This window comes from Oryx dammah, unplaced genomic scaffold, assembly GCF_014754425.2.
Source record: "Oryx dammah isolate SB20612 unplaced genomic scaffold, SCBI_Odam_1.1 HiC_scaffold_5, whole genome shotgun sequence".
Lineage (NCBI taxonomy): Eukaryota > Metazoa > Chordata > Mammalia > Artiodactyla > Bovidae > Oryx > Oryx dammah.
In genome coordinates, this window is record NW_024070189.1 from 102,269,825 (window position 1) to 102,284,678 (window position 14,854).

The 14,854-nt window shown below is 53.0% G+C and overlaps 1 protein-coding gene and 1 non-coding gene across 2 annotated transcripts; both read left to right on the plus strand.

Moving 5' to 3' along the window:
* Positions 1–4,246: 4,246 nt before the first annotated feature.
* RPL18A (ribosomal protein L18a) lies at positions 4,247–7,760 on the plus strand. The gene is made up of 5 exons (XM_040241155.1): positions 4,247–4,393; positions 5,726–5,905; positions 6,460–6,589; positions 7,275–7,384; positions 7,605–7,760. Exons 1-5 carry the CDS (start codon positions 4,376–4,378, stop codon positions 7,695–7,697), a joined length of 531 nt encoding a protein of 176 aa, XP_040097089.1. The 5' UTR covers positions 4,247–4,375; the 3' UTR covers positions 7,698–7,760.
* On the plus strand, positions 7,022–7,155 carry LOC120864934. The gene has a single exon (XR_005721275.1). It is a non-coding gene; the product is annotated as a small nucleolar RNA SNORA68 (small nucleolar RNA).
* Positions 7,761–14,854: the final 7,094 nt, after the last annotated feature.

Consider the following 14,854-nt stretch of genomic DNA (forward strand, 5'->3'; position numbering starts at 1 on the left):
TTCAGATTCTGAGCTTCTACTGCAGGGGCTGCAGCTTTCATCCCTGGTATGAGAACTAAGATCCCTCATGCCCTGTGTGTGTGCTTAGTCGCTCAGTCGTGTCCAACTTGCAATCCCGTAGACTGCAGTCTATGGAGCCTGCCAGGCTCCTCTGTCCCTGGGATTCTCCAGGCAAGAATACTGGAGTGGATTGCCGTTTCCGTCTCTAGGGGATCTTCCTGACCCAGGAATTGAACCCAGGTCTCCTGCATTGCAGGCAGATTCTTTACTGACTGAGCTATGAGGGAAGCCCCCCTCATGCCCTGTATTGAGGAAAGAAAGAAAAAAAAGACAAGAGAACAGGTGGTGTTTCGAACATGGAGGAAAAAAGAACCCTGTCACACTGTTGGCAGAAATGTAAGTTGATGAAGCCACCTACGAAGAGCAGTTTGGAGGTTCCTTTAAAAAATTAAAATTAGAACTACTATGTGTGCAAAGTCGCTTCAGTCATGTTCGAGTCTACAAGCCTGTGGACATAGCCCACCAGCCTCCTCTGTCCATGGGATTCTTCAGGCAAGAAAACTGGAGTGGGCTGCCATGCCCTCCTCCAGGGATCTTCCCGACCCAGGAATCCAACCCTTGTCTCTTACAGCTTCTGCATTCTGCATTACTAGCACCCCTGGGAAGCCCCATATGATCCAGCAATTCCACCTCTGTATATTTATCTGAAGGAAACAATACCGCTCACTCTCATATTCACTGCCTGTGAAGCAGCACACGTCTATGCTGTATCAAGGTCGCTGGCATCCTGCCGGATCACTTAACCACTAAACTACCTTTGGAACAGCCCACATGTGTTCTATAGGACGGATGGAATGGTTGGTTCTCTGTTGTTAGCTAATGCTTTCCCTTAGTAATAAATACGTGAGGCCTTTTCTGGGGGAAAAAATGGGCAGGAGTTGCCTGGTAGTCCAGTGATTAAGAGTCCACCTGCCAGTGCAGGGAACACAGGTTCGACACCTGCTCCAGGAAGATTAAATATGCTGTAGAGCAGGTAAACCCATGCACTACTAAGCCCACATGCTGTAACTAGTGAAGCCTGAGTGCCCCAGAGCCCAGGCTTCGAAAAAAGAGAAGCCACCACACTGGGAAGCCTGTGCAGCACAGCTAGAGACTAGCCCCCCACTCACTGCACCTAGAGAAAGCCCACACACAGCAAGGAAGACCCAGCACAGCCAAAAATACATAAATAAAATAAATGCTCTAAAAACGGACAATGAAATTGAATAGACATTTCTCCAAAGAAGATACAAGTAGGGCCAATAAGCACAGGAAAAGATGCCCGAAAGCAATGAAAATTGCTTTTCAGCGAAAAGCAAATCAAAGCTACAATGAAATACCACTTCACACCACTAGGATGGTTATAATAAGAGAGAAATAATAAAAAGCGTCAGTGAGGATGTGGAGAATTTGAAACTCTCACACATTGCTGATGGGAATGTAAAATGATACAGGCATTTTATAAACCACTCTGGCAGTTAAACAGAGAATTACCAAGGGACTCGGCAATTCCACCCCTGGCAATATCCAAGAGAAATGAAAACATACAGTGACACAAAGATTTGCATGGAAATGTCATTATTTCCTTATCCACAATAGCCAAAAAGTAGAAACCACACAACTGTTCATCAGCTGAAGAATGGATAAACAAAATATATCTATGCAATAGAATATTACTCGGCTGTAAGAAGAAACGAAGTATTGATCCATGATATAATGTCAATGAACCTTGAAAACATTATGCTAACTGGAAAAACGCCAATCACAAAAGATCTCGTTTTGTGTGATTCCAATTCCCCAGGTGGTGCAGTGGAAAAGAATCCACCTGCCAGTGCAGGGCATACTGGAGACGGAGACACACAGGTTCAATCCCTGGGCCAGGAAGATCCCCTGGAGGAGGAAATGGCAACCCACCACAATATTCTTGACTGGAAAATTTTAGGGACAGAGGAGCCTGGTGGACTACAGTCCGTGGGGCCCCAAAGAGTTGGACATGACTAAGAGACTGAACACGCATGCAATTACGTAAAATGTCTAGAATAGGGAAATAGTGGTATAAAGTAGATTCCTATAAGCCTAGGGCTGGGGAATGGGAACGAATGGCAAGTGACTCCTAAGAGTAAGGGGCTTCTTTCAGGGGGGAACATGGAAGTGTTCTCAATTTTATGGTGATGTTGCACAACTGTATATATATGCTGCTGCTGCTGCTAAGTCACTTCAGTCGTGTCCGACTCTGTGCGACCCCATAGACGGCAGCCCCCCAGGCTCCTCTGTCCCTGGGATTCTCCAGGCAAGAATACTGGAGTGGGTTGCCATTTCCTTCTCCAATGCATGCATGCATGCTAAGTTGCTTCAGTCGTGTCTGACTCTGTGTGACCCTATGGACAGCAGCCCACCAGGCTCCTCCATCCACAGGATTCTCTAGGCAAGAATACCCGGATGGGTTGCCATTTCCTTCTCTAGTGTATATATATGTATGTAAATGTAGTTAAAAAAAACAACAACATTGAATTGTACAACTTACATGTGTGAATTATATAGCATGTGAGCTATATCGTTTTTTTTTTTAACTGACATTCCCCTTTATAAAAAAACTGTGGCTGTGCTGGGTCTTTGTTCTGGCCCTCGAGGTTTCTTTCTGTTGCAGAGCACAGGGCTCCAGAGCTGTGGGTTTATGTGCCCCACCCCATGTGGGATCTCAGTTCTTTGACCAGGGATCAAACCCACCTCCTGTACTTTGGAAGGCAGATTCTCAACCAGTGGACGACTAGGGAAGTCCCTGTGAACCATATCTTAATTAGATGTATTAATTTTTAATTATAAAATAAAAATTCTAATTGGGCTCAACTGTCACCTCCTCCAAGAGCTCTCTCCTGATATAAACCCTCCAGTTTATCCTCTTTCATGTCTATCTTCACAGCCTGACTTTGTTGAGTTCTTTCCTTTTCCATTCTGGGTCTCCCCTCCAGAGGAGCCTTTTTTTTTTGCCTAAACAAATTGCTAAGCCCGGAGCTTCCAAAGGTGGGGCTGCCCCTTGATCATTTTTAGCACCCCCACACACACCCCACCCCCCGGCCCCAGCCCCAAGCCCTACTCTGCCCCAGGATCTGTACTGGAAACAAGCAGATGGGGTTTGAATATCTGCTACTATGAAACACAAATCAGATCCTCCCATAATAATAATTACTATTCCATTGCTTAATGAATGTTTAGGGGTTTTGCTAAGTGTGTCTGACTCTGCGATTCCATGGACTGTAGCCCATCAGACTCCTCTGTCCATGGGATTTCCCAGGCAAGAATACCGGAGTGGGTTGCCATTTCCTTTTCCAGAGAATCTTCCTGGCCCAGGGATGGAATCCGCATCTCTTGGCAGGCAGATTCTTTACCACTGAGCCACCAGGAAAGCCTTTAATGAACGTTAGCACTTGTTAACTGCTCTGTACCTGGCCTTTCACACGAGTTGAGTGTGAATGAGTGTTACGTGCTCAGTCCTATCCAACTCTTTGCGACCTCATGGACCGTAGCCAGCCAGGCTCCACTGTTTACGGAATTTTCCAGGCAAAGATACCGCAGGGGGTTGCCATTTCCTGCTCCAAGGGATCTTCCCGACCCAGGGATCTAACCTGTGTCTCTTGGCGGGTGGATACTTGACCACTGCGCCACCTGGGAAGCCAGTATGGTAACATTACCAGGGAAAAAAAAACCACCAGTACTATTCCCATTTTGGGCTTCCCTGGTGGCTCAGACGCTGAAGAATCCGCCTGCAATGCGGGACACCTGGGTTCGATCCGTGAACTGGTAAGACCCCCTGGAGGAGGGCATGGCAAACCCACTCCAGTATTCTTGCCTGGAGAATCCCCATAAACAGAGGAGCCTGGCGGGCTCGCAAAGAGTCGAACACGGCTGAGCGACTAAGCACACATTCCCGTTTTACAGAAGGGAACGCTCAGGTCCCGGAGTCTCATCACCGGGACGATGAGGCACACAGTATTGATGTAAAGGCAGGAACCTGGAACCGGCCTCCCAGACCGCCCGTTGCACCTACAACTCCCGGCATGCCGCGCGCGCCGAGGCTCCCTTACGCCTCGCTAGAACAGGAGGGCTTGTCGCGCTGCGTCTCGGGAGTTGTAGTCTCGCCGCAAAGGGAGGTCGGGCTGCGAGAGGTTGGTGGATCTGGAGTCAACGAAGAAGCAAATCTTATAGAGCTCGGGGCTGAGGAGCCAATGGGCTCGCGGCATCGACAGGGCGGGACTTCCGGCCGCGAAATCAAGGTGAGTGGCTGCGCTAGGGCGGCCACTTCCTTTTCGAGGGTGGCGGCGGTCGTGGGTAGAGCGCCATGAAGGCCTCAGGGACGGTAAGGCGGGCGCGGTGGGGCTAGGAGTCAGAGAACGCGATGCGGACCGAATCGGGGGCTGCGGGAGGAGGCATGGGACACGCGGGGAGTGCGCGTTCTGGTTAGGGCCAGTGCGCCGAGGTCCCCAGTTGCGGCCAACATGGCGGCCACTGCGGGAGCCGCGTGGGGAGGCCAGAGCGTGGCCCGGGCCGGCTCGGGAATCGGGGGGCCGGGGAGTCCGAGTCTCCTTTCCCCAGAAGAGACAAGTTGAGCGGCGTGGAAACACGCGCCACGGGACCTCACCGACCTTCCGAGCCTCGGTTTCTCCGTTTGCGAAGTGAATAGGGTGCCAAGGGTGGGAGTTGGCGAGCAATAGTGTTTTTCTTGGTATGGCTGTAAGAGAGATAGAGGAAAATTATTATAGCTCGGGGCTGACATGGGGAGTGGGAGTCTTAACCTGTGTCGGGTGCTGGGCAAAATCATCGTTAGGGCTCAGATGGAAGATTAGACCCTGCGGAGAAGCATTTTAGGTGGGTCATTCTCAGCTTTCCAGCTCCAGTGTGCACACTGGGAAGGGATCCGACCGCATCGGTCCCTTCCTGAATGGGTGGTCTGGGAGGCCGATGAGTCAGACTGAGAGGTTAAAGTAAGAATGGAGTTTGTGATGTTTGGGGTTATTTTCTACTGACATTAATTAGTAAAATGGTGATGAGCCATTTTGTGGAGGTGGCTCCTTTCTACTGTATCCCAGGATTTGATTGTGGCAGATATCATCCCTGTTGCATCTGTACAAACAGGGAGCTTCTGCTTGGGAGTCGAAACCTCTTGGACTGCAACTGGGAAACCGAGGCAGCCGCAAGACATGACCTAAGTCCGGGAAACCCAGAGCTGGGCAGGGAACTGGATTCTTGTCCTGATTCTGCCTGGAGTTGGCTGTGAGATTCCCAGCTGGTCACTGTCTCTGGAGTCCCAAATTTTCATTTTGACAAGTGGTTGTGAGCTGGATAGATGAGGTGTTGGGAGGAAGGAGACAGCCCCCCTGGTCTGTGCCTAGCTAACGTGAAGGGAGAGAGAGGGGCTGAGAGCCTCACCCAGCTTTCCTGAGCCAGGGCAAAGGGCATTCAGGCACCTGGGTTAATCCTCCCCACTCTCACTCCTTTTTATGTGGAAGGCTCGGACCATGGAATGACCCACAGTCACCCAGATATCCCAGGAAGGCACTGGTGGGACTTGACCTTCTCCATCCCCTGATCCAATTGTCAGCAGGCTTGGGAAAGGGAGCAGAGTGAGTCCCTGCAGTTGCCTCTAGACTTTGGGTGCTGGTCCCCACCTCAACCATTGTTTCTTTTTTAGCTTCGAGAGTATAAGGTGGTGGGGCGCTGCCTGCCGACCCCCAAATGCCGCACGCCGCCCCTCTATCGCATGAGAATTTTTGCGCCTAATCATGTTGTTGCCAAGTCCCGCTTCTGGTACTTTGTGTCTCAGTTGAAGAAGATGAAGAAATCTTCGGGGGAAATCGTCTACTGTGGACAGGTACGGGGTGTCTGAAGCTGGGTGGGATCGGGGTGAATTTACACTTTCCCATGGGGCATCTGTCACCCTCCAGAGTTAGCAGACTTTACAGCCTCTGATCCTGTTCCTTTGTGGTCTTCATGCCCTACATTAGGATGGAATAGGTGGCTTGGTGCCCTTTTCCTAATGAGAAAGCCCTGGGCCTCATCTGTAAAGTGGTGGGGAGGGCAGTGCTGGACTCTGCACAGTGAGGCTGCATTGGGTAACTGATGGTTTTATGGCCCAGGTGGTCCCAAGAGAATTGTTGGTTGGCTAGGGGGATTCGGAAGCTGTGTCAGTCCCCTTGCGGGGAGCATCCCAGCCTGGACTGCCCTTCATCCCTTCGGTTACCATGGAGATTTCCCTCCACAGATTTCCCCTCAGGTGCCTGAAGGTGCAGGGACTGGGAGACGGGCAAGAGAGGTCCAGGGGCTGGACCATCCTTCGTAGCATTGGAGGCAGAGGTTCAGGAATGGTGGGGGGCCCTGGTCGAGGCCCACTTGCTCTAGCCTCAGCCAGTCTCCTCTCCTTGACAGGTGTTCGAGAAATCTCCCCTGCGGGTGAAGAACTTCGGCATCTGGCTGCGCTACGACTCCCGCAGCGGCACCCACAACATGTACCGGGAGTACCGGGATTTGACCACCGCTGGCGCCGTCACCCAGTGCTGTAAGCCGCCAGGCCTCTGCTTTAGACTCAACAGGGCAGGCACCTGCAGCTCAGTCTGATACTTCCTGTCAGACAGAGGTGCAATAAGTGCAAGAGGCTTCTCGGAGCTAGGGGGCAGTCCTCAGGGATGGAGGCAGGGGAGATGTTTGCTTTGGGGTTAGGAGTGGAGAGGATGCCCCAAGCGTGCCTTTTTCTGGAACCTGGCAGTAAGTGGACTCAGGCTGGGGGTGGGTGGAGAGAAGGGGGTCTGGTCATTCCTGAGCTGGTTCACCAGCACCAACTGCGTCTGGAATCTCCTCTTGAGGTTTAAGGTCAGCCCTGTATAGATGCAGCTGCCTCCCAGAAACCTAGTCCAGCCCCTGTCCAGGGGTGGGACCTGGCATTAGCAACCCTGAGTGCTCCCAGCGTGTGTCAGCTGGCAGGACCAGAATCCAAGCACCTAAACCCAAGAACTGCTGTTTCTTGTAGCAGTGGTTTAAACAGAGGTGCTAACAGCAAATGTTACCTCGTCGCCTTTGTGGGGCTGCAGCCGTGTCCCTCAAAGTGAATTTGGAGGTTCTACACACTTGGTGGCCGGTGTCTGCTGGGACCAAATGCTGTGGCTATTTGGTCCCCGAGCGCCCTCCATCCCCATGCATGGTGGGAAAATGTGCACGTTCACCCTGCCCCCTCCTGATCTCTGCAGACCGAGACATGGGCGCCCGGCACCGGGCCCGGGCCCACTCAATCCAGATCATGAAGGTGGAGGAGATCGCAGCCAGCAAGTGCCGCCGACCAGCGGTCAAGCAGTTCCACGTGAGTGCCCTCCGGGTCCTGCAGGGCGGGCTGGGCTGAGGGGGCTCTCTTGGAACACCAGACTGGTCTGGCAGCTCCCCCAGCCTTGGGAGATGCAATAAGGCAGCGGGTTTGACGCAGGAGCCCTGTGGGGGGTGGCCACACCTCAGTGGTCCTTGGGAGACAAAGTTAAGAGCCTTCCACCACCGCCACCCCCCTTACCTGCCTCTTCTTGTCCCAGGACTCCAAGATCAAGTTCCCACTGCCCCACCGGGTCCTCCGTCGCCAGCACAAGCCACGCTTCACCACCAAGAGGCCCAACACCTTCTTTTAGGTGCAGGTCCTCTGTCCCCAGGTCTGCCCAAATAAAACTTAATGGGAAAACCGAGTGCCCAGATACACGTCTTGTTTTCTTTACACACCCTGCAGAACTCAAAAGTGTGCAGCCAAGCTGTGAGTGTGCTGGGAGGGGTCTTCCCCTCCTTGAGTAGGGCCCTGGCACTGGATTCTCAGAAAAGGCAAGCTCCTCTCCACTCAGCGCTCTCTTCATTCAGTGCCGTCAGACAGCTGTGCCCTGAGCTTCGGGGTGTGCTGCGGGCCCCAGCATTGGCCCCAGATCTGTTTTGCCTGCCATTTTATGCATATTTCTCAGCTCTGTGCTAGTCCCCGTCATTCTTGGTGGTAAAAGGACACAGCTGCACCCTGGGGGAAAAGCCTGTGGGTTTGGTTCTATTGCAGCTGTGATCTTCCCTACCTAGCCTCCAGCCCTGTTGTAGATCCTCAGAGCAGACACAAGGGGGCGCCCAGGAGGGTTGTGCGGCTGTGCTGGCTTGTTCCCCCTCTGCCGGCTGGGGGCTCCTTGAATGAAGCTGTGCTAATCCCACCTAGGAGGCCACGGTCTCTCAGTGGGCAGCTATCTGCTTGAGGCCTGGGGAATTCCAGGCATGAAGCTAATCCCACCCTGAGCTCCTCAACCAGGAGGCTGAGGCACAGCTAAGAATTCAGTTCTTGGTGTTGCCACCTTGGACAATCCAGGCACTTTGTAGCTTGGTGTCTTCAGAAGATCGGGGCACTGACTAAATTTGCTCAGCTGCCTTGGGGAGTTACTGTTCTGCAGGCAGTGGATACACAGGTCAGTGAGGGCCTGCCTTGTCTTCGAGAGAACCGTGGATGGGGAAGAAGCTGCTGCACAAAGGTAGTGTGGAGTGGCGGCTGGGAGAAGCATGGTCCTGGACAAGGGCACAGCCTCCACTCCCCCACCTGGCCAAGGAGGGCTTTAGTTGGCGTGAGGATCTTGGGTGGTTTCCAGAATATCAACTCACTTCAAATCCTACTTGTTCTTGGAGAGGTTCCCGGGGAAGGTCTCAGGCATGGCCAGCCATTCTCACGGGAAAGAGGCCCTGAGTTCTCAGTGACTGCTTAGCCTGTTACAGCCCCTGGGGCTTGCCAGTGGTAAAGAACCTGCCTGCACATGCAGGAACGTAAGAGACGCGTGTTCAATCCCTGGGTCCATCGACCCCCTGGAGGAGGGCGTGGCAACCCACTCCAGTATTCTTGCCTGGAGGATCCCATGGACAGAGGATCCTGGCGGGCTACAGTCCATGGGTCACTAAGAGTCAGACGCAACTGAAGTGACTGAGCTCACACAGACCAGCACCGGTGGCGCTTCCCTACCTCCCTACACTTGCTGAGCCCTCTGCCTCACTGGAGATTGTAGACCATAACAACGATTGATTCACAGGACTGTCCCACACCAGACTGAGGGCAGAGACCACATGGGTTACTGTGACCCCAAGAGGAGTTAAAAATAATCTGAGACAGGGTCGTGATGGCCACTGAACACCCTTCTACCTCCATCTGCACCATGTGGGTAAGCCCTGATCTGGCAGTGCTGGGCCAAATTTTTTATATTAATGCCAAAATGCCTACCACTAACATACTAATTAACTCAGCTTAATAAGAGGACTATTTTCTTCAACCTTGCCAACACCATGGGTGAACAAGCTGGTGGCTGAAAAGAAACCTTAGGATTTGCTTTTCCTTATATGGAAAGCATTCTGCCCTGAGACAAAAAAATCTCTCACAGAAAAAAGTCTTAGGAACTTGAATCGTTCCTTTCATGGGCTGCTGGGTTGGTATGATATGGGCATTCCTTAGTGGTTTAGTGGTTGGGACTCCATGATTTTCACTGCTGGGACCTGGGTTCGATCCTTGGTCGGGAACTAAAGATCCTGTAAGCCTTGTGATGTGGCCAAAAAGAAAGCTCAGGTATGTGGAGCAAAAGGCTGAAAAATTCCCCACACAGATTATAAATGCTTTTTCCTCAGGGCACTTCCTCCTGACATTTAAGATATTTGTGCAGCCAAATTTTTCTTGAATATCTGCCTAGGTGATTTCATTAACCCTGTGATTTCTGACAGAAATTCCTGGTTACCCTAAAGATTCCTTCTCTCCTTTCTCAGTAATAGGCGTCTCCATATCTAGATGCCACCCAGGAAAAGTTTGGCAGCTTCCTTTCCACTTAAGGATGGGCGTGTGATATTAGCAGTAGTTATGCATGCATTTCCAGGAAATGATCTGGCCAGGATATAGAAACATGGCTGGTTCTCCAGCAGTTGTTTGGCCATGAAACTCCTGATCCCTGTTCCTGGGCAGGTCACAGCCCACTCTGAGTTTTTTCCTGTATAAAGTAGAAATGGTGATCCCTTAGGTCTCAGGTGGGGGGCTTTAGATGAGCTAGAGGTTGAGAGGCCAGCAATGTCAGGTGGGAGAATATACCACCAGGAAAGTGGAAGGCCAGGGAGGGCCCCACAAAGGCCCCTCATGCACGCCCATCCCCACCTTGAAGCTCTGCCAAAATTTCATCCACATTACAGCCTGGGAACCAGCTGGGGAATGGGGTCAGTCTCATAGAGGAGGCCTTGAACCAAGTGATGAGTGAGCCCTCAGCTTGCTAACGCACCTGTTCACACACCCATCCTGCATTCTACTCGTCGCATAACCTTGTCCGTTGACAGCCCATACCACATAACCACCCCTGGCAACTACCCCACAAAGCGTGCATAGAACAGTCATCCAGAAGCTGGCTGGAGGTCTCGAGGACCACTGAGGCGAACCCTCAAGTCTCCAGTGGTGGTTGTGCCAGGACCAACCAGCACAAAGGCCCAGAGCTAGGGAGAAATGGGCCCTTCTGTGTGGGCCTGTGGAGCGAGATGGGCCACTCGGATTGCTGGCTCCTCTCAGTGGTCAGCTCGGGCCCAGGGACAAGTCTTTTCCCAGACTCACGCAGCCAACCCGAAGGTGGGCAGGAATCTGCACCCCACAGGCCCTGTGGTGCTGAGGCTCTCTAGGTCCCGCCCCCGGGCTTCTCCAGGTGCCAGGTGTCCTAGACTGGACAGGGCTGGGAGCCCTGGAGGAGAGCCGCACCTCCCTGACCCACCCCGCACCTCATTTCTGAGTCAGGCAAGGCAAACGGGGACCCCAGGTGACCTGTGGTAGATCCTGAAACCCAGAGAGACTCTGGGGACCACAGGATCAGACTCTTCAGGACTTGGAATCAGGGCATCTTACAGAAAATGACAGCCACTGGTGGTAATAATGGTTTGCTTTTACTGAATGCAGGATGGGATGTTCAGGGACATATCCAGCAGGTCATTCTGGAGCAGCTAGAACAGCTCACGGCCTCTCTATCTCTGACCCCTGCCCTGTCTCCAAGGAGACATGAGCACACGGGGGATGCCCAGGCAGCAGGTCATTCTGGAGCAGCTAGAACAGCTCACGGCCTCTCTATCTCTGACCCCTGCCCTGTCTCCAAGGAGACATGAGCACACGGGGGTGCCCAGGCAGCAGCCAGGAGGGGTGGCAGAAGATATCCCCTCACACCCCGACATCCTTGCCCCTTTTGCTCAGACCACTGCTGCTGGGCTCTCAGAGACTGCCCTGCTCCTCTCCCCCATCCAGGGGGAGTCCTCGGGTCCTGCCTGCCCTCCTCCCATCCCATAATTGGAATCATACAGTCAGGGAAGGCATAACTGCTTCCCCTCTCTCCTCCCTGCCCTCCTCCACACTTCCCCCTACCCCACAACCACCACCCAGCAGGGCTTCCAACTCTGAGCCTACCATCCAGGAAATCCACAACATGTTCTGAATCTACCCATTTTCCCCACCCTCAACCCCTGCCATGGACCTGGTGGGTTTTTAAGAACCTGCGGTGATTTAGTCACTAAGTCGTGCCCAACTCTTATGACGCCATGGACTGTAGCCTGCCAGGCTCTTCTGTCCATGGGATTTCCCAAGATAGCATGCTGGGGTGGGTTGCCAGTTCCTTCTCCAGGGGTCTTCCCGACCCAGGGATCGAACCCAGGTCCTTGCTTTGTAGGTGGACTCTTCATCAACTGACCCATCAGGGAAACTAGGTCCCTCATTTGCTCCAGACTCCAATTGCTCCCACCCAGTGCCCTCAGAATAAAATGCAGACCCCTTCCAAGGCTCAAGGTCTACAGTGATCCTCCCTGTCCTGCTCTTTCCTACCTCAGAGCCCTACCCCCAGCTCTCTGCAAACCTGGCTCATTCTCTGCCTGCAGGGTCCCTCTCTGAGGCCTCACATTGTGTCCCCCACCTCCCTCCCCCAGGCTGTCTCCATCTCTGACCTTGCTTCACTCTTGTCATCTGTTAGCTTCTGAAATGGGTATTCATCTGCTGGCTTGATCAGAGCCCTGCGGCCACGAGCAGGGCATGTCCACCTGCATCCTGTTGTGTGCCCAGTGGCTGGTGCAGGGCCCTGCACATAGTAGGTGCTTAATGAAAGGGACTCAGCCCAAGTGTTATCTGCAGCCTAGACCCTCCTTCCACCAGGGTGCGAGAAGAGAGGAGCTGGCAAGGGACGATTCCTCACCCCAAACTCCTTGGGGAGACAAGACAGCTTTCCCTCCCCCCACCAACTTGCATCAATCTGCATATATTTGCATTTTCTTGCTTGGCTTTGCGGGGAATCTTCCAGCATTTCCCTTTCCCAACAGGTTTTTGAGGAGGATGCAGCAGAGAAGGGAAGGGAGGAGGAACACGGTGTCCTCCGCACCCTTCTGGCAAAGGCGAAGGGTGTTCAGTTCAGTTGCTCAGTCATGTCGAACCCTTTGTGACCCCATGAACCGCAGCACTCCAGGCCTCCCTGTCCATCATCAACTGCCGGAGTTTACTCAAACTCATGTCCATTAAGTCGGTGATGCCATCCAACCATCTCACCCTCTGTCGTCCCCTTCTTCTCCCACCTTCAATCTTTCCCAGCATCAAGGTCTTTTCCAATGAGTCAGCTCTTTGCATCAGGTGGCCAAAGTATTGGAGTTTCAGCTTCAACATCAGTCCTTCCAATGAATATTCAGGACTGATTTCCTTTAGGATTGACTGGTTGAATCTCCTTGCAGTCCAAGGGACTCTCAAGAGTCTTCTCCAACACCACAGTTCAAAAGCATCAATTCTTCGGCGCTCAGCTTTCTTTATAGTCCAACTCTCACATCCATACATGACCACTGGAAAAACCATAAGCCTTGACCAGATGGACCTTTGTTGGCAAAGTAATGTCTCTGCTTTTTAATACGCTGTCTAGGTTGGTCATAACTTTCCTTCCAAGGAGTAAGCATCTTTTAATTTCATGGCTGCAATCACCATCTGCAGTGATTTTGGAGCCCCCCAAAATAACTCTGTCACTGCCTCCACTGTTTCCCCATCTATTTCTCATGAAGTGATGGGACCAGATGCCATGATCTTCATTTTCTGAATGTTGAGCTTTAAGCCAACTTTTTCGCTCTCCTCTTTCACTTTCATCAAGAGGCTCTTTAGTTCTTCTTCGCTTTGTGCCATAAAGCGAAGGGTGCAGACATCCCAGCAGACAACAGATGGCCGTGTGGAGCCACGGCATTGCATCTCTGGGAAGGAGTAAGTCGGCTCTGGAGCCCTGCGTGGAAACAGAATAAGACAGTCCCGGGTCAAACGAGAGGCTGCCTGGCGGTCACTGGACCCAGCTTGGGTGATGTGTGTAGGCCAGAGGAGGCCACCAGGGGGAGGCAGAGGCCGAGGAGGGTCCCAGTGCCGTAGGAGGACAGATTCTCAGATCCCCCAGCTTATGGAGGAGGGAATCCAGCTTTTGCAAGTCCAGCTAGGACTCGAACCCAGTGGTCAGAACCTCCAGATGACAAAGTGTGGGTTTCTTGAGGGCATGACCCGAAACAAGGGACTCCCCCTTCCTCTGTACCTCTGATCTCACTTGTGGGACATGCCAGACACTACTTCCCCAGGTAGTCATGTCCTTCCATTTTTTGGGAACATGGTCGTAGACAGCCCCTCTGCCATGACCGCCATTTTACATTTAATGTATGACACAGCGTAGACTCTCAATGCATGTTCGGTGAAGGAACCAATGAATACATGAAGAAATGAATTAATGAGGTACTTGTTCTGTGACAGGTTTGTGTTATACAGGTTCGGTTTGTTCCTCTGAGGCAAGGGCTATTTTATGCCCATTTACAGATGGGGAAACTGAGGCCCAGAGAAACGCAAAGTCTCTCTCAAATATGGATGGCATTCAGGACTTGAAGGAACCTGTTGCCTTCCACTCAACTTAGCCTGAGGGCTGGGTTTGGTGATGCCCTCCTGCTAGGCTCTAGAGAAATGGAGAGGGTCAAAGTGCCAATTGAGGGAGGGGTTCAAGCAGAGAAAATTTTCCCTATGGGACTCTGAAACCTTGAAAGTAACCCCAGTTCTGTGGGTGAGTGAGCTCCTCTTAGCTCAGGGTACAAAAGCACAACGGGGATCTGAATGCTGGGCCACTGCTCCCAGCTGTGTGGCCTTGGGTGAGTGACATGCCAACTTTGAACCTCAGTTTCCCCACCTGTCCAAGGGAGACATTAACAGTTTATGGCCAGCGGAAAGTGCCCCACAAAGCAGGGGGGAAGGGGGCATTTGGGAGCCTCTCCCCACCCCCCAGCAGCCACCTAAGTGTCCTGTCCTGGCCCATCTGACGGAGTACAGGGCGGAAAGGGTGCGGGTCCTGCCCGCCCCAGGTCTGGGGGCGGAGTCTCGCCGACCCAGAGCCCAATAAATCCGCGGCCCGCCGCCGCCGCCGGGAGCTGCCCCTTTAAGCCCCACCGAGACCTCCTGCTGCCAGCCCTGAGCACAGCTCCCAAGGACGGGGACAGAGTCCGGGCGGGGGACGTACCGCTTGCACTGGGCGCCTGGACGGAGCAAGAGGCCAGGTGGACGGACAGACAGACGCGAGGACGGAGAGGGGTGACGGGGAGGCAGACGAGCTGCAGCGAGGAGCCACAGTTTTCTCGCCCAAGGAGCCCCGGGCCGCGGGGCGACCAAAGGGGACAGGCGCGCGGTGTCGCTGCCGCCGCTGAGCATCCTGCTACCTGCGCGCTGTCTTGCCTCCTCGGCCGCTGCCAACTTCCCTCAGCCGAGACACGCGGGGTGGCTGGAAGGGGCCGAGGACGCGCC